General features: G+C 44.3%; 1 protein-coding gene across 2 annotated transcripts in view; it reads right to left on the bottom strand.

The window, feature by feature from the left end:
- The window catches only part of DDHD1 (DDHD domain containing 1), a 302,420-nt gene that overhangs the window by 112,023 nt on the left and 162,610 nt on the right, over nt 1-27,787 (bottom strand). For both annotated transcript variants that reach the window (XM_029598301.1, XM_029598300.1), the window contains 3 exons: nt 24,886-25,033; nt 10,456-10,565; nt 3,109-3,215 (listed from right to left, as the gene is read on the bottom strand). In XM_029598301.1, coding sequence (XP_029454161.1) covers nt 3,109-3,215; nt 10,456-10,565; nt 24,886-25,033 — 365 coding nt within the window. The remainder of the gene's footprint in view (nt 1-3,108; nt 3,216-10,455; nt 10,566-24,885; nt 25,034-27,787) is intronic.

The following is a 27,787-nucleotide window of genomic DNA, read 5'->3' as shown; positions in this document are numbered from 1 at the left end:
CAAAAAATAAATGGAAAGCTAATGAGGCTTTTAATAATGTATTAATAATCCAAATAGTTCTGCAATATAAAAAAAAAAGTCTATGCAGAGTGCAGTCTGTACACTCAAGGATGGGGGCCATGTATTTTGTACACAAGTGAATCTATCCAATGCAGATCCATAAAAAAGATTCATAAGAACATAAGAACATAAGAAAATGCCATACTGGGCCAGACCAAGGGTCCTTCAAGCCCAGCATCCTGTTTCCAACAGTGGCCAATCCAGGCCATAAGAACCTGGCAAGTACCCAAAAACTAAGTCTATTCCATGTAACCATTGCTAATGGCAGTGGCTATTCTCTAAGTGAACTTAATAGCAGGTAATGGACTTCTCCTCCAAGAACTTATCCAATCCTTTTTTAAACACAGCTATACTAACTGCACGAACCACATCCTCTGGCAACAAATTCCAGAGTTTAATTGTGCGTTGAGTAAAAAAGAACTTTCTCCGATTAGTTTTAAATGTGCCCCATGCTAACTTCATGGAGTGCCCCCTAGTCTTTCTACTATCCGAAAGAGTAAATAACCGATTCACATCTACCCGTTCTAGACCTCTCATGATTTTAAACACCTCTATCATATCCCCCCTCAGTCGTCTCTTCTCCAAGTTGAAAAGTCCTAACCTCTTTAGTCTTTCCTCATAGGGGAGTTGTTCCATTCCCCTTATCATTTTGGTAGCCCTTCTCTGTACCTTCTCCATCGCAATTATATCTTTTTTGAGATGCGGCGACCAGAATTGTACACAGTATTCAAGGTGCGGTCTCACCATGGAGCGATACAGAGGCATTATGACATTTTCCGTTTTATTCATCATTCCTTTTCTAATAATTCCCAACATTCTGTTTGCTTTTTTGACTGCCGCAGCACACTGCACCGACGATTTCAATGTGTTATCCACTATGACATTAACATTTACTGCACTCCTTAACGTAAACTGCATTTCAAAAGTTCCGATGAAAACTAGAGATGTGCATTCGTCCTTTTTCGGCAACCCCGAAAAATGAAGCAAATTTTCCCAAAATTTCAGGGAAATTCTTTTTTCGGGGTTAGTGCGTGTTAACTCCCATTAGTGCGCGTTAACATTGAAATTTTAGCGCGCACTAACCCGAAATTCAGGGTGGCCGAAAAAAAAAGACCCGAACCGCGGGAAACCGAAATTTCCCGTGGCAGGCCGATAACAAAGGCTGAACCAAAAGGTTCAGCCGAAGCACTTTCAGATTTGCAACCGCCTTAACCATTAATACATTGCAAAAAGTAAGAGCAAGTTATATGTGGCCAGCTCTAAGTTAACTGAGAAGTTATGAGCAATTGGTGATACGGAACTCATGGAAGAATCTTGGAAATGCCGCGATATGAGATAGTGATATAGGATTCATGAGTCTAGATGTGATATCAGTTGGACACTGGTGGATAAGGAGTGAAAATTTTCAACAGCTGGGATTTTCTATATGAATGTGGGAATGGAAAATTTTCTATGAAGACATTTGAAGAAGATAACCCGAGGAAGCCTTGCGGGGCGAAACAAGGGTCCTTTGTAGGGATTGTGGAGCCAATGATAAATGTGTAGGAGTACAATAACAGAGAGAAAAAATAGTGAAAGATTACCCAGGTTGTTGACAAAAAATATTTGGTAATGATTATATAATATGTGTATTAGGGGGTGGTGTGAATATTAATGTGTCCCTTTGGGGAAAAGATAGTGTGAATGTATGAGGGAATGAGATACATTTTTAGGGGGAATATTTAAGTGATTGTATTTGGTATATGGTTTTATTTTATCCACAGTGTCATATGGTAAAAGGCTTTACAATGTGTCTAAAATATTGATTATATAATTGATGTTGGAATATTGAAGTAACATTTAATAAAGGATGGTGTATTTAAAATAAGTTATATGATATTGACTGTATGAAATAATATACATGTTCCCTTATTTTGTTGTGACACACAGCCTTTAGTCAGCCACTAGATGGCTCTAGGTCCCTTACCATCAGGGCTTATAACAGCATTGGGATTTTTCCATTCTCTTTCAGTCTTTCCATTGAGCTGACTGTGATTGGTTATCCCAGAGGCATAAGGCGGAGCTAGAGGTAGAGAGAGTGTGCTCATTTTTTAGTTAGGTTTTGAAGAATAAGGAGCTATTTTACTTTCTCTCTGCTGAGTTGAGCCCCAATAACCCAGCCTAGTATTTTTCTAGCGTTAGAGGAGATTCCTCATCAGTACACTCCCTTTCTGAGAGGATCTACCTCCCCTTTTTAAGAGCGAGAGGTTCTTTATAGATTTTGGTCAGCTTTTAGATTAGTCTTTTCTTATTCTGTGGAACACCCTGTGCTTTGGAGGGGCAACCCCCCAGTCCTGAGAGCAGGGGCTGAAGACCTGTGAGCAACCTCTCTACTCCCTAGAGGAAGCAAGACCAGTGACAGCATTACCCAGAGTGAGATATTGTGGACAGAGACATTTGCATTTTTCTCCTATTTGTTAGTGTGGAGGTTTTTCCCCATCCCTCTGCACACTTGTGGAAGGAGATAGTGAGCTGTACGCAGAACTGTATCAACAGGCTTCTCTTCCAAAGAAGTCATCTGATTTTGTAATATCAAGCCTTGGGAGATTCCCAACCAGATCTCCACCCCAAAGAGATCAAGACACAGGCTGTGGGCATCAGACTGAACTTTGGACTCCCCAATCTACTGGGCTGTTTGCACCAATGAGGAGACAGTGACAAGCTCCCTCCCAGGAGATAGCGAGATGAACACAAGCACCCTAGCAGAGAGAGAATGAAAATAGTGGAATGTTTGTGGGATAATGATTAAACTTAATTTGAATACCCACTATGAGTCCAGCCTGTCTGACTTGAAGAGGATACATCATTAAGAGAGACATTCACATCAGGGGAGATACATTACCTGGGCCACAAAGGATTTCCTTTCACCCCAAAGAAAGAGCTCACGCTCTGGGAGGTGCCGGAAGAATGGGAAGAATGGTGAGAGTTGCCCCAACTAACAAATATTTGTATGGCCTTAGGGGAACCAACAAATCCTCGACAAAGGGTTACATATATGAAAACACTTACTTCATCTCTGTAAAGGGGACTTGTATAATACATTATGTCCATTGCACTGCTGTTCAGTATATCTCTTAAACCGCGAACTTTATCTGGTGTAATAGAATCAACTGTGTCTGGAAAGAAGAAAATAAATTGGAGTTTACAAAACATAATGAACCAAAGGATTTATTCATGTCTGACTGACACAAAACCACCCAGAACATGGCTACAGTTTTACAATCTTAAATATAAAGTTGTAGCTGAAGGATTCAAAATGTAATGAAACTTAATACAATAGCATTAGTGCCTAGATTCTCAAGACAGTCTGATGTATTCTAAAATATAAAGCCCAAAACATTAAAATAAAAGATTAAAAATGGTTCACACAATAAAAATAAAAAAAAAAAGGAAAAAAGCCTGGCATGTATACTACAGGATTGCTGCTGGTACCATATAAATCACTGTGATCAGATATCTGTATTCTTTTGGATAACAGAAAGACTAGGGGGCACTCCATGAAGTTAGCATGTGGCACATTTAAAACTAATCAGAGAAAGTTATTTTTCACTCACCTCACAATTAAACTCTGGAATTTGTTGCCAGAGGATGTGGCTAGTGCAGTTAGTGTAGCTGTGTTTAAAAAAGGATTGGATAAGTTCTTGGAGGAGAAATCCATTACCTGCTATTAATTAAGTTGACTTAGAAAATAGCCACTGCTATTACTAGACTTAGTTTTTGGGTACTTGCCAGGTTCTTATGGCCTGAATTGGCCACTGTTGGAAACAGGATGCTGGGCTTGATGGACCATTGGTCTGACCCAGTATGGCATGTTCTTATGTTCATTGGCACAGTAATAAAAAAAATAAAGAGAGAAATTACTACTTACCTGATAATTTCCCTTTCTTTAGGAGAGGTAGATGAATCTAGAACCAGTAGGTTCTGCTCTTCTACCAGCAGATGGAGACAGAGTAAACTGACATCACAGTATATATATACACCCCTGCAGTGACATCAGCCTGCCAGTATTTTCTTCAAAAGCAACTGTGGGCAGACTAGCCAAAAACTTGATTAAAAACAGACAACCAATTCTGTACTCAATCAACAAGAAACACTGAGCTCAGACAAGCATGTATTACTGGTAAGTGTTAATCCAGTCTAGGGACTGGATTAACACTTACCAGTAATCTCTAGAAACTCTTAGTCATGCAGGAGGACCATAGCCCAATCATTTGGCAGCCAAGGACGGGAAGATTACGGTAATCTGTCTGTCCTAAAGAAAAGGAAATTATCAGGTAAGTAGTAATTTCTCATTTCTTAGCGTCCAGACAGATGAACCCAAAACGAGTGGGATGTACCCAAGCTACTCCGAAATAGGGCAGTAGGCTGCCAATGATCCAGTCAAAACCACACGTGCAAAGGCTGTGTCCTCCTGGGCCTGCATATGCAGATAATAAAATCTGGAAAAGGGGTGCAAGGAGGACCATGTCGCAGCTCGACAAATGTTGATGGGAGACAACAATCTAACCTCCATCCATGACACTGCCTGAGCCCTAGTGGAATGAGCCCTAACCTGAGTGGGTAATGGCTTTTCAGCCACCACATATGCAGCCGTGACCACCTTCATTAATCCAGCGAGCTATTGTAGCCCGCGAAGCTGGTTCACCCTATTTTCCTGCAACATGAAGGGCGAACAGTAAACCTCAAGGTATCTCACGACATGTCCCTTGATATCCAAGGGACGCAACAGGAGGCATTCCTCCGCATCTCTTTCCATATCCAAGGAAGGTAAGGAAAAGGACTGATTCAAGTGAAAATCTGAGACCACGTGAGGCAAGAAGGAAGGAACAGTACACATCTATATCACCCCTGGAGTCATCCGAAGGAACGGCTCCCAACAAGACAAGGCCTGCAGCATGGAAATTCAATGCACAGAACAAATCACCACCAGAAACACCATTTTAAGGTCAGAAACCACAAGAAAAGGCTACGCAGTGGTCGAAATGTAGGGCCCGCCAAGAAATCCAACGCCAGGTTAAGACTCCACAAAGGAACCGGTAACCACAAAGGACGACGAAGATGTTTCACTCTCCTCAGGAAACAGGCCAAATCAGGATGAGAAGATAAGAATCCATCATTCACCTGGCCCTTAAAACAAGCAAAAACCAGGTGAATGGTGGATCCTGGTGAATGGTGATCCTGCTCTTACATTGTACCTTCAAGGAATTAAGGGCCAACCCTTTATTCAACCCATCCTGTAAAAATTCCAAAATGAGCAGGACCCCATCTGAATGATTTATTTATTTATTTATTTATTTATTTAAAGGATTTATATACCGGAGGTTCCTGTATAATATACATATCACCCCGGTTTACAAGGAACGGTAATTATCGCTTCATATAGCGGTTTACATTGAACATGTTAAAAAACTAAGTAACAAATACTTAAACATGAAATACTAAACGTGAAATTCTTAAAAACATGAAAACAGAAAACTAATGCTTCATATAGCGATTTAAATTGAGAGGTTAAACGTAAGTGACAAATTAGAGTATCTTACTAAGCAGCTCATAAACATGCAAGATTAATAAATAGATAGCCTGGTGATATGTTTGTCAACATGAATATATGTATATATGATTATATAAAGTATCCTGAAAATGGTAAAAATGGACGTACAATTCAAAAGTTTTATATCCTCGGTAAGTTATATGCTAGGGGCTTTGAACGTGCAAATAGACATGGTAAAGTCATTCTTCCTGCTCCTAACTGTAAGGGAATGCTTGTTTGAATAACCAAGTCTTAAGTTTCTTTTTAAATGTAGCGTGGCATGGTTCCAGGCGAAGGTCTGGAGGAAGTGAGTTCCAGAGCGAAGGGCCCGCTGTAGATAGTGCACGTTTCCTCAGAGAGGATTTTGCGGGTTGGGTGATTAGTCTGTTCTGATACGCGCTTCTAGTTGGTTTCGTGGATGTATGTAGCTGAATTTGAAACGTTAAGTTGAGAGGAGCTATGTTGTATAAGGCCTTATGTATCATCATCAGGGACTTGAATTGGATCCTGTATTTGATCGGAAGCCAGTGGAGATGATGAAGGATAGGGGTGATATGATCTCTTTTCTTGGCATTTGAGAGAATTCTTGCCGAGGCATTTAGGACCATCTCAAGTGGTTTTGTGGTGCATGCTGGTAAGCCTATGAGGAGAGCGTTACAGTAGTCCAGTTTTGGGAGTATGATAGCTTGTAGTACCATGCGGAAATCTCTGTATAGGAGGAGTGGCTTTAGTTTCTTTAAGGTTTGAAGTTTAAAAAAACATTCTTTTGTTGTGTTATTAACAAATTTGCTGAGGCTGAATCCGCTGTCTATGATGACTCCCATGTGTCTATGATGACTCCCATGTGAGGTGGAGTGCGCGGAGGTATCCTGACGTGGAGTGCGCGGAGGTATCCTGACGTTGGAGTGCGCGGAGGTATCCTGACGTTGGCTAGCGTTAGGTGGTGTGGGTGAGGCATAGTTTTCCGGTGCTATAATGAGGATTTCGGTTTTGTTTGTGTTTAAAACCAGGTTGAGACTGGTGAGTAGGTTGTTGATAGCTGACAGACATTTATTCCAGTGTGACATGGCTTTGAGTAGTGAGTCTTCTATAGGGATGAGGATTTGTATGTCATCCGCGTATAGGAAATGTCTAAGCTTGAGGTTGGTGAGTAGTTGACAGAGTGGGAGAAGATAAATATTGAAGAGGGTCGGAGAGAGTGATGATCCTTGTGGTACCCCCCTCTTGGATTCGATGGTGTGAGACTCTTTGTTATTTATCTTGACCTTGTATGATCTGTTCTCCAAAAACGATTTGAACCAGTTGAAAGCTGCTCCTGTAATGCCGATGTCCTGCCAATGATGAAGCACTGCCGATGTAATGCCGATGTCCTGCCGATGATGAAGCACTGCCGATGATGAAGCACTCCTTGATTTTCACAGCAAGCCTCAAACACTTGCCAAACCCGCACATAGGTTAAGGAAGTGGAGAACTTTCGTGCTCGTAGCAAGTTGGCAATCACCACAGAAGAATATCCATGCTTCAACAAGCAAGCCCTCTCAAGGGCCATACCATAAGACAAAACAGAGTTGGATCTTCGTGAAGGACAGGTCCCTACTGCAACAGGTTCAAGTACGACAGAAAACAAAGGGGGGTTTCCACCAGGAGTCTTCACAGATCTGCATACCATGGTCTTCTGGGTCAATCCAGTGCCAACAGAAGCACCATCCCACTGAAGCCTTCGATCCTTCAAACCATTCTTCCCAATAGGGGCCTTGGGGGAAAGGCATACAGCAGCTTGCCTTCCAGCCAGGCCTGCATGAGAGCATCAATCCCTAAGGACTTTGGATATCTCCTGCGACCAAAGAATCGAGGAATCTTCACAATGCAAGAAGTCGCCAGCAGGTCTATAAATGGAAGACCCCAGTGATCCACTATCAGCTGGAACGCCTTGTTCAACAATACCCATTCTCCTGGTCCAGACTCTCCCTGCTGAGAAAGTCTGCTTTTACATTGTCTTTTCCTGCAATGTGCGAGGCTGAGATCTCCTGAAGATAAAATTCCGCCCATTCCATAAGTTGGTCTATCTCTTGCGATACTTGTTGGCTCTTGGCTCCTCCCTGCCGATTGATGTAAGACACCGTTGTTAGGGTGTCTGACATTGTTTGGACTGCTCGACCCTGCAGTCTGCAACTGAACTGTAAGCACGCCAACCGGATCACTCAGGCTTCCAGTCAATTGATGTTCCAGAGAGGCGCCCTTGTGTCGTTGGTTCCAGGCAGTGAGCTCCCCAACCTTGGAGGCTCGCATCTGTCATGAGTACCAACCAGTCTGGCTACATCAGGGAGACTCCCTTTCTCAGATGATCCACTTGCTACCACCACTGGAGGAGAGAGCAGACTTTCATCGGCAAGTGGAGCTGAATCGAATAGTCCAGAGACTGTGGGTTCTCGGCAAGTGGAGCTGAATCGAATAGTCCAGAGACTGTGGGTTCCATTGAGACAGCAGGTAACGCTTAAGTGGATGCAAATGCACCCTCGCCCATGGCACTACTTCCGGGCTTGTCGATCAACCTGCGCACCTGCAGATAGGACCACGCTGTCGGGCATATAGTGCTCACCAAGAGACGCACCTGCTCCATCAACTTTTGAATATGAGCTTCTGGAAGAAAAACTGTGCCCTGAGTCGTGTCGAAATGTACACCTAGATACTCCAACAACTGAGATGGTTGAAGACTGCTTTTAGCTAGGTTCACCACACAAGTTCCTGCAACAAGGAAGTCACCTTGCAGGTCACCAGACGGCTCTCTTCCAGAGACTTGGCCAGAATTAGCCAGTCGTCTAAATATGGGAGTATAAGGATCCTATCTTTTCTCAGTTCTGCCACCACCACCACCATAACCTTGGAAAAGGTTCTGGGAGCGGTGGCTAGACCAAAAGGCAGCGCCCGAAGCTAATAATGGCACCCTAGTACCGCAACACACAGAAAACATTGGTGCTCCATTCAGATAGGAATATGGAGGTACTCCTCGGACAGATCCAAGGAGGTCAGAAATTCCCCTGACTGGAAAGCCATTATCACTGAGCGCAATGTCTCCATGCTAAAGTGAGTCGCCCACAAATGACTGTTGACCCCTTTGAGATCCAGGATGGAACAAAAGGAATCCTCCTTTTTGAACCCAACGAAATAAATGGAATATCAACCTGTATTTTCTTGAGATGTGGGCACTGGAACCACAGCAGTCAGACTGAGGAGCTTTGAGTGTACTCTCGACTGCTTGCTTCTTCTGCGAAGAGTGGCAGAGAGACACCATGAACATGTCCCGAGGAATACTGCGAAACTCCAGTTCATATCCTTCTCGTATTACCTCCAGGATCCACTGATCAGATGTAATCTCAACCCACCTCTTATAAAAGAGAGACTCTTCCCACATCTCCTGTTCCCGGGGGTGGGTCGGCAAAGCTTCATTGAGAGTGCGCCAAAAGGTTAAGCGCACTGTTACCGCTCCAAAACTTGGCTCACAATTGATATGCGAGAAAGTGTGCACACAGGCCGCGTGCACCATTCGGACGCACAGGACTGCACTTGCACACACTGATGACCCGTAGAAGACAGCTGACTGCGCGCAAAAATGCTGCCACGGCCTAACACATGGCACACAAAAAGAAGCTTAAAGGCGGGGCCTAGCCCAATGGGGCTGCTCAACCCGCCAGGCTGCCCAGTTCCCCTAACCCCCATGGAAGCAGCAACAGACATTGGGATGGCGCGCCGAGCACGGAGACCTGAGGAAGTGCTCAACTAACCCTTCCACTCTGTGTTTCTTTTCTTTTTTTTTTTTTAATATATCACTTATTTGAGCTCATTCCTTCTCGGCTGAGTACAGAGATGATCTCCGGCTGCGGGGGGAGAGATCATATGCTATTGCTGCCGCGCTCGGCCTCCTGCACCCACTGCCTTTAAGCTGTACATTCAGCTAAGTCCATGCTGGCTAAAATCAGCTACCGGACCAAGGCATACATTTGAGGGACCACAGAAATCACCTCAGGAATTCTCAACTGGGGGAGGGGTCATTTGGTATCACCACAGGACAGCGGGGCAATTAATTTTACTTTGCAAATTCTCCTTCTAAAAGCTGAAGCAATCCCCAGTAGGGAGATGCACATCAACCATCTGCTGGAGATGGAAAATACTGGCAGGCTGATGTCACTGCAGGAGTTTATATACTGTGAAGTCAGTTTGCTCCAACTCCATCTGCTGGTAGAGGTGCATAACCCACTGGTTCTGGATTCATGTCTGGATGCTAAGAAACAGTTAAATCTCCAGTGAGATATTAGATAGTATACTTCTACAAACAATATTACTGCAAAGCTGAGAAGTAGGTGAATACGTTTTGATATGGGGCAGATTGCCATCTGTTTATCTGTCTGATGGGATTCCTAGTTTTGTTTTGTTTTTTTTACATGCTTTTCAAAATATCTTTCATTCCTTTTTTCCTCTTTTGATCTTATTTTTAAGCCTTCTTTCTTGTATATTTTCTTGCATGTTCTTAATTTTTTTGCTGCCTATAAGAAGGTCTGACAAGAATCATTTTAATCGCCCCCTCACTCTATTTACTCCATGGTGGTCATAGCTAAATAGATTTCAAAATCTTTATACATCTCTCCTTTTGGAATGAAATACAAATCAGACCATAAAACAAATCTTAAAGACTTAATTTTAACTGTAAACCGAATTTGCTGTTATGAATGTAAGAAACAGCAAACATGTAAACTTTCCTTCTTTAAAAAAAGAACTTGCTGTCTTTGTAAAACTATAGATTACTCAAGCTTGGTTAACAAAGAAGTTACCTCCATCAAGAGTAAGCTTTGACCTCCACTCTACAGGCAGGAACTCAACATGTTCTCCTGCCTGGCTTGCAAAGTGCTTTTCTTCTATTTTTCTTGCCGTCTCTCTCATCCTAAAATAAAATATTAGCTACATGTTAATCAGCTTTTACAGAAACTGTGAAAATATAGTGATATTACTAAGTATCATTAAATAGCATTTAGTGTATGTACTGCTGTATAAAATAAGCATAGCTAAATCAAAACTAAGATGTACATATGAGATGATTAACAAGAGTCATATAGGTACAACAGGTATGAAAGCTCCCACATTCCAAGTGTAAGATGACAATTGTGTAAGATATAGGAAGTAAGCGTGGCATAGAAGTGAGATGCTACATTAAAAAAAAAAAGATAAGGAGAGATTCATAGACCAGCTGAGTAAGTGTCAGACAGGGAAGAATTTCATAAAAGCCACAAAATATAAAAATTGACCTAAGAACACTAGCACCAATGCAGATAAGCACAGAGTCCAGGTGGAGACATGGAATGGTATAGTATTTTTTTTTCAGCTCTTTATTTATTAATGTCATTGACAGATAAATTGTGGCACCAGTGGAGGTACATTCACAAAAACAAGAAAAACAAGAATCAGATAATTCAAAATATAAATAGAATGGTAAATGGTATTTGAACAAACCTGCAGGAGTGATGACACAAAATGCAGAGATGCCCTATTAAAGTGCCTTAGCAAGCTCCCTGGCAGTTCTAAGTCTATGTGCCCATAAGGGGATTTCATGGAGCTAGCTCAATCAGCACAAAGAGGATGTCTGGATAGGGGACTTCTTCAAAGACATGACTTTTACCAAACAGTGCAGGGCAGCTTTCATCCACTCAAAGAAAGAATCTTTCCAGGCTTATCTGCTTTAAAGCAGGGAAAACCTGCACCATGACTAAGGCTTCTAGAAGAACTGTGCGATGACTTTACTGAATATCAATGTATTGAAGTCTCAGCTAGTTACAACATTATACCTTGATTCATACACCAAGTGCATGGTTTCTTAGGTGTGGACTTTTTTGGAGCTGAACAAGTCTTCATTTTAGGCTCTGGCCTCACACTGAAAAAATGGGGGGAGTGGGGGGAAGCTTTGAATAGTACTTGATCATGAAGTTTTTCCATGTACCGTATTTTTCGGACTATAAGGCGCACCGGATTATAATGCTGGAGCACAGAAACTCCGCGGTGGGTGGGCGGCCGCCCTGGGCGCCGGGTCTAAGGCTCTGCCTGCACGGCTCAGAGCCTTTTTTTTTTAATCGGTTGTGCCCTTTAAACTACGGTACTTTTTTATTATCCCCCCAATGCCCCCGGGGGCAGATCGGCAAGGCGCTGATGCTCCTCCTCCTTCCTGTCTGTGCGTCCCCGGAAGTAAACGTTGCCGGAGCCACGTGGGCAGGAAGGAGGGGAAGCATCAGCACATGCAGCGCTTTCAACCATCCATGTGGCTGGAGATGCCGACATCAAGCTGCGTTCCGCGGCAGCCAGAACCCGCCTCCTTGTTACTTGCGGCAGGGAGCCACGAGTCTTCATCCTTGTCTTCAGCGGCATGGAGCCGCCACCGCTGGGGCCTGTTCTGTGGCCTGGGTGGCCCCTGAAGGAGTCCTTGCGGCAGGGACGCAGCGGCCCGAGAAGAAGAGGAGGCCCGGTAGCAGGGCCACTGCAGAGCCCATCCTGCGGCAACCCGCAAAGAGGAGGCCTAGAGATGAGTGAGAGCCTGTGCTTGAGCAACACAGCATGTGGGAGTGAGAGACTGAGTATGAATGATTGTATGAGACACAGCATGTGACAGTGAGAGCCAGTGTGTGTGTGTGTGTGAGAGAGAGAAATGCATGTGAGAATGAGAACCTGTTTGTTTGAGGGAGAAGATGGAGAGAAAAGAAACAGAAAAAAAGACAATATAAAAGGAGTGGCAGCAGAAAAATTCATATATAAGGCGCACCGGATTATAAGGCGCACTTCCGATTTCTGAGAAAATCGTAGGTTTTTATGTGCGCCTTAAAGTCCGAAAAATACGGTACCTGGAGTGCTTTGTACAGATTTTTGTGTCTGGTCAAACTAGACTTAAGCTTTTTGGCCAGGACATCCTTTAGCAGGTTTCACATTTAGATATATAGTAGCCTTCTCCCTAACAGCAATAGCAGAAATTGCAGCTGTCATTGAGAGACACTAAAATGCTTGTCTGTAGGAGCAGTACTAGAAACTACTGAAAAGTAAAGCAGAGTTGCTTACCTGTAACAGGTGTTCTCCCAGGACAGCAGGATGTTAGTCCTCAAATATGGATGACATCATCGATGGAGCCCTATCATGGAACACTTTTGTCAATGTTTCTAGAACTTTGACTAGCACACTGAGCATGCCCAGCATGCCACCAACCCTGCATCCAGCAGGGGTCCCCCTTCAGTCTCGTTTGTAGCAAAAAGTACGAGCGAAAAATAAAATAATAAAACGTAAGCAAACCCAACTCCGCAGGGTGGCGGGCGGGTTTTGTGAGGACTAACATCCTGCTGTCCTGGGAGAACATCTGTTTCAGGTAAGCAACTCTGCTTTCTCCCAGGACAAGCAGGATGGTAGTCCTCACATATGGATGAATAGCGAGCTACAGGATGCCCGAATTGAGTGAACCAAAAGTACCCAATGACGTGCAACAGGCACAACAACAGGGGTGCTGTTGGGTATGAGGGCAGCCTGAATTCAACAGTGGGTCGCAGGTAGGAAGTTGGATTATTAAACTTGAAACAAATTATGTAGGACAGACTGGCCAAAGACGGAGTCCTGTTTGCCAACTTTGTTGAGGCAATAATGCGCTGCGAAGGTATGGAGAGAACTTCACGTAGCAGCTTTACAGATGTCAGGAATAGGTACGGGGCTGAGGTGCGCTACTGACGTTGTCATGGCCCTGACTGAATGCGCTTTCACGCGTCCCTGCAGCGGAAGGCCTGCTTGTTGCTAGCAGAAGGTAATACAGTCCGCCAGCCAGGTGGACAGGGTCTGTTTGCCCACGGAACTCCCAGTTTGGTTTTATCAAAAGAGATAAAAAGTTGGGTGGACTTCCTATGGGCTGCAGTGCGGTCCAAATAGGTTAGTGCACGTTTGCAGTCCAAGGAATGCAGGGCCAGCTCACCTGGGAGTGAGTGAGGTTTTGGAAAAAAAGGTAGGAAGTATTTTGGACAGATTTAAATGGAAATCAGAAACTACCTTTGGCAGAAATTTAGGATGAGTGCGGAGTACCACACGATCGTGGAGAAATTTGGTATAAGGTGGGTAGCTCACTGACTCTGCGAGCCGATGTTATAGCAACTAGAAAGAGCATTTTTCAAGTGAGATGACAGAGGTCGCAGGAGTGCAGAGGCTCGAACGGAGGTCGCATGAGCCATGCTAGCACAACACTGAGGTCCCATGCCGGAAACAGAGGATGCAGTGGAGGCTTCAGTTGCAGCAAGCCACTCAAAGCGCCCTACAAGGGATGCGCTGAAATCGGGGCATATCCTACACCTTTGTGATAAGCGGCTATGGCACTGACATGCACTCGGATGGAGGAAGTTTGTAGGCCAGACTCCGAGAGGTAACAGGAAAAGGGATCTATTTCCTTTGTCGTGCACCATAAGGAGAATCTTTTCCACTTGGAACGATAAGATTTCCTAGTAGAAGGCTTCCGTGAAGCTACGAGGACCTGGGACACATTGTCAGAAAAGTTAAGGGATTGTAGTATCAATCTTGCAACCTCCATGCTGTCACAGAGACAGGGAGTGGAGGTTCAGATGACGCATCAGTCCGTTGTTCTGCGTTATTAGAGTTGGATCTGTGCCCAGGCGAATTTGTTGCTGGACTGAGAGGTCACGTAGGATGGGAAACCAAACCTGCCGTGGCCAGTAAGGGGCTATGAGGATCATTGTGCCCTGGTCTTGTCGCAACTTCACGAGAGTCTTGCTGATGAGTGGAAGTGGAGGGTAGGTATATATTTATTTATTTATGTATAGGCTTTTCTTTACCGACATTCGTAAGGCACATCATGCCGGCTTACATTAAACTGAAAGGAGGAAAATACAATAAAACAAAGTATAATATGGTAGAGAGTATGCGAAGAGTATATAGAAGTATATAGAAGGTATATAGAAGACCCACTGTCCACGAGTGGGTGAAGGCATCCCTTGGAGGTGTCTTGTGGCTGCGGTGTAGAGAGTAGAATTTGTCTACTTTGAGGTTGTGAATTGACGCAAAGAGATCTATGTGCAGGCGGCCCCACTGATGGAAAATCGTGTTCGCTACAGTGGGATCTAGTGACCATTCGTGGGGATGAAAGGTCCGGCTGAGGTTGTCCACCATCACATTGTCCACGCCTGCCAGGTAGGTTGCTCTCAGTAGCATGGAATGGGAGAGAGCCCAAGCCCAGATCTGCACCGCCTCCTGGCATAGCAGGTAAGAATCTGTGCCTCCTTGCTTGTTGAGGTGCCACATAGCTACGTGGTTGTCTGTTTGAATGAGGATTACCTTGCTGGATAGGCAATCCTGAAATGCGAAGAGGGCATATCTTATCGCCCAAGCTCCAGAAAATTTATCTGGTGCTTTTTTTCTTCCCTGGTCCAGGTACCCTGGGTCTGAAGGTCATTGATATGAGCTCCCCAATTCAGGTTGGAGGCATCCATGGATTGTGTGATTTGAGGATCCAGAGATTGAAAGGGTAGTACAATCCGAAGATTGGATTCCTGAATCCACCAAGCTAATGAGAGTCGAAGCTGGCTGGTGACGTGGACAATATGTGACAGGTCTTGGTGAGATTGGGACCACTGGGACTTTAAAGTCCATTGAGTTACTCTCATGGTTAGTGGGGCCATTGGGGTAACGTGAACCGTGGATGCCATGTGGCCGAGAAAGGTCAGGAGGTGATGAGCTGTAGTGGTGCTGCGAGTCTCTACTGCTTTGGCCAAGGTTGACAGTGTGCGTGCCCGGTCCCTTGGGAAGAACGCTCTGGCTTGAATGGTGTTTAGATCTGCTCCGATGAACAAGAGGGTGAGTGATGGAGTCAGATGTGATTTGGGATAGTTTATGAGAAACCCCAAGGACTGTAACAGTTGTATAGTAAATCGGAGGGATTGAAGCACTACCTCCTTGGATGGACCCCTGAGTAGCCAATCATCTAGATACGGATAGACACGGACACTGCGCTGCCTTAGGGAAGCTGCTACTACTGCCAGGCATTTTGTAAACACCTGGGGTGCTGACGCTAGGCCGAACAGTAGCACCCGATATTGGTAATGTTTGTGACCTACTATGAATCTGAGGTATTTTCGATGAGGAGGGGATATGGCTATATGGGCATACGCCTCCTGAAGATCTAGAGAGCAGAGCCAATCTCCCTGTTGCAAGAGAGCCCAAGGTTACCATCCTGAACGTTTCCTTGCGGAGATGTTTGTTTAGGATGCAAAGGTCCAGAATAGGATGAATGCCGCCTGACCTTTTTGGAATTAGAAAGTACCGAGAGTAGAACCCTGTTCCTTGTTTTAGTTGTGGAACCGGTTCCACAGCATTTGTTTGCAGGAGGGTCAAGAGTTCTGCCTCGAGAAATGGAGTATGGTCGGTGAGACTCCATGCCGGATGTGGTGGAGAGTCCGATGGCAGTGTAAGGAAGTTTAGATGGTAACCATGGGTCACTATGGAAAGGACCCACTGGTCGGTGGTGATTGGGTGCCATTTATTGGCAAAGTGGCACAGGTGACCTCCAACAGGAAAGGTGGTTGGAAGGGGGTTTTGACTGCTGCTCTCTAGGATAGAGTCAAATCCTGAATTTTCTCGCCAAACAGATTTTTTCCTGTGCATGGAAGATCTGCCAACCTGTCCTGGACTTCCTGGTGTAAGTCGGAAGATTTGAGTCATGCCCAGCGCCTGGCGCTTATTCCTGCTGCTGACACTCTGGAGGCAGTCTCGAAAATGTCATACGCTGCCCTGACCTCATGCTTCCCAGCATTAAGACCTTTTTGGAGGATGGTAGTCAGTCCCTCCTGAAACTTGTCTGGCAGGGTCTCAGAGAAGTCTTGGACTTGTTTCCAGATATTTCTTTAGTATTGCGTCATGTATAGCTGATAGGCTGCTATACGTGCCATAAGCATAGATCCTTGGAACACTCTTCGGCTGAAGGCGTCTAAGGACTTCTGCTCTTTGCCAGGAGGGGCAGAAGAATGAGGCTGGGACTTCTTAGCCTTTTTCTGAGTGGACTCAACCACTACGGATTGGTGAGGTAGCTGGCTTTTTTGGAAACCTGGAGCTGACTGAACCAGGTAGGTAGCGTCAGTTTTTCTGTTTACTGCTGGCACTGTACCAGGGTGCTCCCAGGTGCGGTGTAACAAGTCGAGCAGGACTTCATGGACAGGAACTGCCATAACCTCCTTGGGGGCATCCACGAACTGGAGCACCTCCAGCATTTTATGCCTGGCATCCTCCTCTGTTTGTCACTTGAAAGGGATAGCTTCAGACATCTCCTTTATAAAGTTAGCAAATGTGAGGTCTTCTGGAGGGGAGCAACAGCATTCTTCTCGGGGTGAAGGCTCTGACAGAAGGTCCTCGGAGTCTTGAGTGTCCGAGGAATCATCACCCCAGGGGTTGTTAGGTGGATCCCCTCCACCTTGCGGCCCTTCAGATGGAGGTAGACGTCCAAATCCAGCCGGATCAATAGGTGGCACCGATGGAAATGCTGGAGGAACCGAGATAGATGGAGGTGGCATCGGGGATGGCAGTGGCACTGATGGTATCGGTGTTTTCGATAGTCGCCGCGGTGGAGGGACTCCTGATGGTCCTGGAATCGGCTCCGGCATCAGTGGGGACTCTTCCTCGCCAGACAAAGGAATCGGAGTCGATGCCGATGGAGGAATTGATGGTCTTGGTGGTATTATCGGTGCGGAAGGGTCGGGCACCGATGGAAGTGCGCCAATAAGAGTGTCTAACCTCTCTAGCAGTGGAGCCAACTTTGTAGGCAGCGGGTTGGGCCTCGGCATGGGCGCCAGTGGAGATTGAAAGCCTCGAATCGCCTGCAGAGACTGCCTCTTGGACCACCTAGTCCAATTCCTCCCGGAAGGCTAGTGCGGGTAACACAGCTGCCGGGGTTGGAGGCTCGGTAGGCGTTGCCAGAAGGTCCACAGGAATTTGTGGAATCTCTGCACCCAGCACCGATACAGGTGGGGGAACGCCTCGGTGTCCCGGGTCCAGAGGAGGATGGGGGCTCCTCTCCCCGGGACTATGACGGTGGCTCACAGTGGTTCCATCGATGCCAATGTCTTGTCTGTGCCAGCACCGGAGGAAGTATCTCGTTGATGTTTTTCTCGGTGCTCGGCCCGGTCCTTCTCCGGCGCAGAGGATGAGGATGTCTATGCCTTTGAGTGTGAAGACGTTGGTGACTGGCAGTCACCGGTGTCTCGATGGTGTTGAGACGTCAATGGCGACAACAGTTTTTGACTCGGTGCAGTCTTGGCGGGAATAGATGGAGACAAGTGCTTAGATTTGAAGAGGTGTTCCATCTTCTCCAAGCGGGCCCGGTGGCCTTTAGGGGTCATTTGGGCACAGCTGGTGCACCGTTGGACATCGTGGGAAGGTCCCAAGCATGAGACACAGACGTCATGAGGGTCTGTAATGGACATAGCTCTCGAGCATTCTGAAAACCGGTCGCCATTTTTTTGAAAAAATAAGGGCGGCGTGTGGTCGGTGGTCGTCAGGCACCGATGGAAGCAGCGCCGGGAACCGACCGCAAAGAACGAGGTAAAAATCTAATCGGCGTCTGCGGAGGTTGACGGTCAATGGGGGACCCTGGGATGGGGAAAAAGTTTTGAAATTCAAAGAAAAAATTCCGTGAGGAAAAAGTTATTAGGAATTCTCACAGAGCCCCTGAGAACCGCGAGACAACTGCTGCGCGGAAAAAAAGAGACTGCTGGATGCAGGGTTGGTGCCATGCTGGGCATGTTCAGTGTACCAGTCAAAGTTCTATAAACTTTGACAAAAGTGTTCCGTTATAGGGCTCCATCGATGATGTCACCCATATGTGAGGACTTCCATCCTGCTTGTCCTAGGAGAATTTATTTTTTTTGTTTCTGTCAATGACCATAGCACAGAAGAATACAAAACAAAGTGAACACATCTCCATATAAAAATAAATTTAAATGGTAAAACAAACTTGCTATACAAAATACCGTAAAGCCGTATCGAGTAGTCCTGAGACTTCGTGTAAACAGTATGAGCTGAAGAGGATGCATATGCGTCCTTGTCCATGGAACCACCTCCAGGGCGGCTGCCATCAAAACTAGCAGCTGTTGGGAGGAATACTTTTGTCAATAGCCACACCTGTGCCAGCAGTTTCTGAATGTGGCCTTCTGGCAGGAAGGTTCTGCCTTGCTTCATGTCAAAATAAACACCAAAATCCCGTGCTCTCATCTACAAAACAAGTTCTAAATGAACCATCCTATCTTTATTTTCTATCAATTGTAATAAAATATATATAGAAGAAAGAGGTAAGTTTCATATTACTGGTGCATGCCTCCACAGCCTTGCGCCCTTCTTGTGATATAATCATCAACTTGCCTCCTTCCTCCTTTTGTTCTTTTTGTTTGTTTTATAAATAATTTTAATGTGATATTAATCAAAAAATTTTATTTAAAAAACGATTGTAATCTCCACTATGCATGAAACAGGATAATATAACTTATATTTTTTCGTATTGCTTTCAATTTCAATTTCAATTTATTGAGTAGCTAATTTACGTTATCCCTATGCTTGTGGAAGATTGTGTTTCAATCTCCGTTTTATCTATACGCCTTTCCTTTAAATGCCCCAGAAGGGTTTGAGATAAGTCTCTAACAGTTTTTATTTGGACATTGGCAGTCTAATATATAAGATCTTGGCGTTCACAAAACCCTTCTGGGGCATTTAAAGGAAAGGCGTATAGATAAAACGGAGATTGAAACACAATCTTCCACAAGCATAGGGATAACGTAAATTAGCTACTCAATAAAAATTTAAATGAAATTGAAAGCAATACGAAAAAATATAAGTTATATTATCCTGTTTCATGCATAGTGGAGATTACAATCGTTTTTTAAATAAAATTTTTTGATTAATATCACATTAAAATTATTTATAAAACAAACAAAAAGAACAAAAGGAGGAAGGAGGCAAGTTGATGATTATATCACAAGAAGGGCGCAAGGCCGTGGAGGCATGCACCAGTAATATGAAACTTACCTCTTTCTTCTATATATATTTTATTACAATTGATAGAAAATAAAAATAGGATGGTTCATTTAGAACTTGTTTTGTAGATGAGAGCACGGGATTTTGGGAAGACATATACTTATATTTCTTATCACAAGCGGAGAAGGATACGGATTATTAAAATAAACACCAAGACAGTTCAATGTCTGAGACGGCGGTAGACTGCTCTAGGCCAGGAAATCATCTTATGTGAGCTCTGAAAAATCTCTTTCAGGCTCTTGGCCCAAATTAGCCAAGTTAGGTATGGGAGAACCAGAATACCATCCTCTCAACCCTGCCGCTATCACCACCCTGACCTTGGCAAAGGTTCTGGGAGCAGTGGCTAGATTGAAAGGTAGAATTCAAAACTGATAATGCTACCTCAAAATGGCAAACTGCAGAAAACTACAGAAAACCAGAAACATAGAATTCCCCTGACTGTATTGCCGAGCTTAAGGTTTTCCATATGGATTGAATCCCTTGCCAGTGATGATTGACCCCCTTTTTGGTCCAGGATGAGGTGAGAACCTTCCTACTTGGGAATAATGAAATAAATAGAATAACGGCCCATATCTTCTTGTAACTTGGCCCGTCAGTTCAAAAGCCTTGACAACAAACTCCATTACCTGCCTCTTCTGTGGAAAGATGTAGAGATACGCCATGAAGACGTCCCTAGGGATGCAGAGAAGGCTGCAGAGCATAGTATTCTCATCACTCCAGAACCCACTGGTCTGACGTGATCTCAACCCTCTTCCAATTAAAAGGCGACCCCTTATCTCCTGCTCTGTGAGATGGGTCGCAAACCTTCACTGAGGGGGGTCGGGAGGCCTCTCCACATGAGCCTGAGCCCCCTTCTGGGCTGCCAGGCTGAAAGGACTGAGTCCTACTCAGGGGCCATCCTCTGAGAAGCCGCCCTTCTAGCAACTGAGGAACCAGGACTCACTTATTGGCCATCTTTGTTTGTATTTTTTTTAACTCACTCCCAAACAAGAGTGATCCTTTAAGGGGCAATTCCAAAAGAATAAACGTTGAAATTGTATCAGCCAAACAATGGCTCAGCCACAGCTGCATCCTAGCTGCTATCCCTGAAGCTATTCCTCTAGCATTGGAACCGATCGCCTCCGCCCAAAAGGTGGCGGTGGCCGTTTCCATTACCACCCTGGTATTCAAACCAGACTCAACTTCCAGAGATCGGATCAGACAAGTGCAAGCCACAGGGAAAAGCAAGAGGCTATATGCATCCTTCAATGCTGCTCCCCCTTCCACAGAAATGATCCATCTTGCTTTGTGACAGAACACACCAGTGAATTCCCATTCTAGAAAACGCAACTGCTCTCTCTCTCTCACTGCCGAATCCAGAGGGTACAGCCCTAGCAAGACTTGTCCCCCTTTAAAATTAGCTTCCACAATGGGGGAGTAACGTCTTTGGCTCAGAAATGGAATCAACACCTGGCACTTCCAACATAGAAACATAGAAACATAGAAATGATGGCAGAAGAAGACCAAACGGCCCATCCAGTCTGCCCAGCAAGCTACGCAGTTTATCCATTTTTTTATTTTTTTTTTATCTTCCCCCCCCCCTTTTTTTCTCCCCCTCCCCCGTCACTATTGGCTTCCAGCACCCTCCGGCCCAATTCCCTTCCATCCCTCCACCAATGCAGAGAGCAGTGCCGTATCCGCATCCCAATGAACATCCAGCTCAATCAGGGGTAGCAACTGCCGCAATAAACGGCCACACCCCTGCCCCATACTCTTACCCACCTCTGTTTTGTTTGTTTGTTTTTTTGTTTTGGTTTTTTTGTTTTTTTGGAGATGGCAGCCCTCCAACCTTCCGCTCCGTGAAGGTGGAACACAAACCACTGGCATCCCGCTCCGTGAATGCCTCTGTGGCTACTGCCGCTCCGTGCAGTATTTTGCTGCCTGAAGGTGGAACAACTACTGGCCACTGGCATCCCGCTCCGTGAATGCCTCTGTGGCTACTGCCGCTCCGTGCAGTGTTTTACCACCTCCTCTATATTTATGCCCACTAGACTTGATGGATCCACAGTGTTTATCCCACGCCCCTTTGAAGTCTTTCACAGTTTTAGACTTCACCACTTCCTCCGGAAGGGCATTCCAGGCATCCACCACCCTTTCCGTGAAGAAATACTTCCTGACATTGGTTCTTAGTCTTCCTCCCCGGAGCCTCAGCTCGTGACCTCTGGTTCTGCTGATTTTTTTCCGTCTGAAAAGGTTTGTCGTTGTCTTTGGATCATTAAAGTTTTTCAAGTATCTGAAAGTCTGAATCATATCACCCCTGCTCCTCCTTTCCTCCAGGGTGTACATATTTAGATTCTTCAATCTCTCCTCGTACGTCATCCGATGAAGATCCTCCACCTTCTTGATTGCCCTTCTCTGTACCGCTTCCATCTTGTCTTTGTCTCTACATCTTCTGGTCAGGGTGAGAAAAGCCTGCAACTTATCTCTATTATAGAATGCTCTGTAAGGATCGCTTTTCATCATCCATGCCACCTGGTTCCCCATCAGAGTGACTCGCAGCAGGATGAGGAATACTCCAACATTACCCGCGGCACCAGACTTGTGAGATTTTGCAGCCTGCGACCCTAGTTATTTTTTTGTTTGGTTTTTTTTAGGTTTGCTGGCTCTGCCGAACGTACCTGTAGAAAGGACTGCTACCCTGAAACAATTCCACCCAAGGAAGGGTGGAGGATCCATACCAAAACCAGGGGGCATCAGACTGGCATCCACTGAGTTGCCCCCCCCCCAGTTGAAATCCAGTTGGGGGGGGGCCTCAAAACCAAGTGAAAATTCTGACAGATCCCCTTCCAGATCCATTCTCACATCATGCTGGGAAGGGCTGGTCTCAGAAAAAGCCAGTGGGAGACAACTCTCCCCAAGCCTCTGAACAGTGCTAACAAGATTAGAGGGAACCTGTTAGTGGACATTTCTATATATAGCAGTAGTCTAAATCACAAGGCACTTAAGCTTCTTTACTACCAGCACCATGGATAAAACATCCACTAGCAGCACACTTACAAGTGACTGACAATTGAGCGTCGAACTGTGCATCTATACAAAGCGAACCTGGACAGTAAGCCCAAAGATAGGATGCCCAAACATGGGACATTTACATGTATAAGTGCGTACTATAGACGCTCAAAACTTGTATGCCCATCCACATGGCCCAGACGGATGCCCAGTCTGGACGCGCAGGCGCGAACCAAGAAGAGGCACTATTTCGCGGCAGACATGTGCAGAAAAAAGTGCGAGAATGCCAACATGGCCTACCATGTGCCAATTCAGAAAGCCTGGGAGCGGAGCCTAACCCAAAAGACTGCTCAACCCAAAACTGGTGCGACTCCCCATCCCCTCACGGAGCCTGAGCAAACATCAGATTGGCCCACCAAGGCTCGAAGACCAGAATAGAAGAGAGGGTGAGAGAAATCCCTAATATTATCTCTCTTTCATTTCCTTCTACTTCTCTCACTTTTTTTTTTTTTTTTTTTTTAAATCCTTACCTGAACTCAGCTCATCTCGGCCGAGTACAGAGTCGGTCTCCGGCTGCAGGGGGAGAGGGCTAATGCCTTCACTGTTGCACTCTGTTTCCTGCATCCGCTAGCCTTTCAGCTGTACTCTCCTGGCAGCTAAGTCCATGCCGAAAAACCAGCTATCCGACCAAGGCACTTGACTTAAGGAGGGATCATGAGGTATCACCTTAGGAGAAGAGGTGCGTACATAATCTCCTTCTTTCTCCTTTTTCTTTTAACAAGCAATTCCCTGTAGGGAAATGCATGACACCATCTGCTGGAAATGGAGAATACTGGAGGGGGCTGATGTCAGTGCAGGGATATACGTACCATGACATCATCTTTGCTCCATCTCCAAGTGCTGGTAGAGATGCATAACCACTGGTGTGGATTAAAATTTCATAATGCTAAGAAAGCATGGGATAAACACAGGGAATCTCTAAGGGAGTGATGGAAATAGTAAACCTAAATTGGATGGATGGGCAAACTCGATGAGCCATAGTGTCTTTTGCTGCCATCATGTACCTATGTAATAACCTTGGCTACTGTTCTTTTAGCACACTACGTACGATCACATCTTTCCTGGCCTGTAGCACTCATTTTCTTCCTGCCAACTCCTCTAGCAGAATGGAATAGTTTTAAATATGGAAAAGGTGGAGGAGGGGTGTTAAAAAGGGAAAAATGGGGATGAGCTCTGGGAAGTTGAGGTTAGAGTGAGGGGTAAGCCTGGCTGGGGCAGGGAGAAAGAGGCTGAGACTAGGGGTAAACTTGGGGAGAGACAGAGAATGGATGATTCTGGGGGAGAAGAGCACAGGAGTGAAAGAGAATAGATAAGATGGGGTAGAATGGATGAAACTTGTGGAGGAGTGGGCCTGGGGAAGGGGATGAACCTGGAGGAGTGAGAGGAAGGATGAGTTAGGGAGGAAAGTGCAGATGTGACTGGGTGAACAATCCTGAGGGAGGGAGATGAGAGTTAAAGGGTCAACAGGAGGAAGCAGTTGAGAGAGATCAGATCAGCTGGGGGGGGGCTGAGGGGGAATCAAGAAATCAGCTAGAAGAGGGAGGTGGAGAAGGGAAAGTGATTTAGAAAACAAATTTGAGGGGGCATCCTTTGTTAATTTGGTTTGCTCGTTGTTTGGGCTTACACTGGCTAAAAGTTTAGAAAGTCCTGATTTTTCTTTTTTTTAACAATATCTTATTCTCTCTGTAAGTCAATAATGTACATTTGTATGTTTCAAAAAAAAACAAAAACCTAGTTGATCAAAACTGAAAGTATAACATGTAAATTATTCTAATACTCCACCAATAGGTCAAACAGTCCGCCACAATTAAGATGTAAAAATGGAAAAAATCTGCATTTTGTTTTTAATCATAAAAAGAAGGAGGCAAGCATTTTTCATTCTAGAACAAGGAAGTCATGAGGCTGGAAGTGGGTAAATTCAGGAGAAACACTAAAATATTTCTTTACTAAAGTGATCCCAGGATGAATGTGCGGAGCTTTACTCTGGTATCACAGCCCTACTTTAAGTGCATGTCATCAAGTGACCCTGCCATAGAGTACTCTCACCACTATATTTTCACTCTGAATCACAGCCCTGCTTTAGGTTCATTCATCAAGTGACACTGCTTTGGAGTACTCACATTGCTGTATTCTTGATAATCCTTCCTTCCTCCATTTTCTGTCCAATGCCATGAACAACAAACACAATATGAGTGGCTTGTGGCGGTTTATCCTCAAATGTAGCCTCTTCCACATAGCCTCTATGAAGTCTTGTGCCACTACTTGAAGCTATTAAAAACAAATTGCAGAGTTTTCATTTTTATTTCAAAATATACAACATCATTTCTGATAAACAATGTTACATTTTGTTCCAAACAAAGCATACATTTGGGAAATGCTGAAGTATAACTAAAGACTTCACACCATTGCATATTCTTCTTAGAGTGCAGTAAAAATAGTCCTTATGCCTGTCTCTCTTTCAGCCTTTGTATGCTAGCTCTGCACATTGTTTAAAGGTATTCTTAATTTTTTTTTTAATTTAATTTAAAGCTTCTTTGCAGAGCACGCCAAATATATGAATAACAATTCACATTAAAAATGATGGGGGAATGTTGAAAATTTGCACAAACTGATTTAAGCTTCAAGAGAGAACTCTCAACCTCTTGCCTTAAAGATTTCTGAATAGTTCATCCCTGTTTTATTTCAATTGTAAAAACAGTGATGACTTTACTGAATATGTCCTCTGGACTGAACAAGGACAATACCCTGTCCTTACAATGAGAATGGGAATTTCCTTTAACATCAATTTCTTCCACAATAGAACTTGTGCACTAGTAATGCAAGGCAGTGAAGGCACCAGCAGTATTTGTTTCAATACCAGAAGTTCTCATAAAAGCATATGACCCCAGCCCCCACCTTTCAGTCCTAGTAATGATCCTTCTTCCTTTGACCTATTACAGGTATTGAGTATGGAGGACTGCAGCTTGACAGAAAACAAAACTGCAATCATAGCTCTGTGGTGTTGCAGCGCTTGGTAGCAGCTGCTGCTCTGAACTTGACTTCACAGCACTCAGTCCAACTGATCCATTTTAGGGTGCAGACTGCATGACGATGTTCTTAAAGGGCCATCTTGGATTTGGTTAAATTTCTTCATTTTGCTTTAAAACAAGCTGTCAGGATTTTTGCTTTCTTAAGTGCACTATTTTATTTTTGACTGCCTGGGGCTTTTTCTTCAGAGTGGGCCGTAAGACTTGGTGACAGGGATTCTTTAGGGGCAGGGTCAGCACCCTCTACCTCAGCTTGCTGACAGAAACCAAAAAACCATAAAGACTTGAAAAGTGCCAAAACGAACAACTATGGAAATAGCAGGAGCAGAAAAGATTTTCTGAGATACGCTGACAAGAACTGAAAAAAGTTTAATAACATTCCACAGAAAGGAAAATTAGCACAGGAATGCAATTCAGAGATGAAAATGTCCATACAACTGTATGGAAAGAGACAAGCAGGAGCATGCCGCAAGGATGTGGGTGCACAGGGACAAAAGCTACTAAGAATTTCCTAGAACGCTCTAGAAAAAGACCCAATTGTCACCTATCAAGGTGTTCTCAGAGCAATAGCAATGCCATTACAGACTTGGAATCATGCCAATCCTTACCCAATACTTGTAACTACACAAAAACTGTATTAACTGAAAGCTATCATGGTCAAGCTTCACTGTAGCCAGAACATGTGCCTATGTGACAGCAAGTTGGTAATCAGAGTGCAACCTCACTATACAATGAAAACTGCTTACTGTGTGAATTTATGCTGAAAGATATCAGAATGAAGCTTTTCCTTTTTATATCCTGATGAATATTTACACTGTACAGGATTTATACCAATGGAGGCTAATTTAGGAATATAAACGTACACTGGCTTCAATTGCAGTACTAGCCCATTCATTCAGAATATGTTGATTTATCATGGCCTTTTTTGGAACTTTAACAGTAATCTTGCCCCAAGTAGTCATGCATTCTCTTATAAAAGCATGTTTTTGTGTTGGTTTTTTTTTGGGGGAGGAGGGTTATGTACTCCAGTCACTCAGAGGCTCTCTAAAGAGAAATTACATCTGCTACAATACACCCAGTCACTCCCTTTCCTTATAAGAGCAACTGAAGCAGCTTTGAGAATGGAAGCAAGCTTTAAGAAAGAAAATAAGGAAACATATGTTCATCTCATTTTTTGTTCATTTATTTTATTTAGGCATTTTATATACTTCATTCCAAAAGAAGATCACAATGGTTTACAAAAGCAACATTCACATTATGGGTCAACACAAAATCAGAACATGTTAACTATATTGTTACATAAGCAACATTCCCATTATGGGTCTATACAGGATCATAGAATGTTAATTAGATTGTTGATATAGCAATTTGTGATATATAAGTTTCTTTTCAATTCTTTTACATATTAATCATGATGAATCAGATTTGCTTACCTATAACATATGATCTCCACGAATAGCAGGATGTCAGTGGGTGACATCATCCATGGTAGCATAGTAAATGACAGCAGATACACCAAAATGGTCCATCTAGTCTGCCCAGTAAATTGCTTAGGGTTGTAAGTGCCACTCAGTGCAAGTTACCCAATACCTTCTGCATGGAGCCTGGCCCAGAACTTGTGTGTCAAAGTTTTTAGAATTTAGATTGGTATAATGGCATGCCTGGAGAGGCACACAGGGACCCCTTCAATCTTTTCCTTAGCATTTATAGGGATAAGCCAATTCCTAGGGGAAGTGGGAGGATTTCATGAAGACTGACATCCTGCTGTCCTCAGAGAACACCTGTTACAGATAAGCAACTGTTTTCTCAGAGGACAAACAGGATGGTAGTTCTCACCAGGGACAAAAAGAAACCTTATCTTCTGTGGCAGTAACGTGTTTCAAGAAAAAAGCACACAGATAAATTTATGCAATCTTAACCACAAAATGTTGTTATAAGTAACTAATCTGAGACCATCATAAATATAAAAAGTGTATAATATCTCACTTAACAGCGG

This window comes from Rhinatrema bivittatum, chromosome 4 (assembly GCF_901001135.1).
Source record: "Rhinatrema bivittatum chromosome 4, aRhiBiv1.1, whole genome shotgun sequence".
Lineage (NCBI taxonomy): Eukaryota > Metazoa > Chordata > Amphibia > Gymnophiona > Rhinatrematidae > Rhinatrema > Rhinatrema bivittatum.
This window is presented reverse-complemented; position numbering and strand designations above follow the sequence as displayed.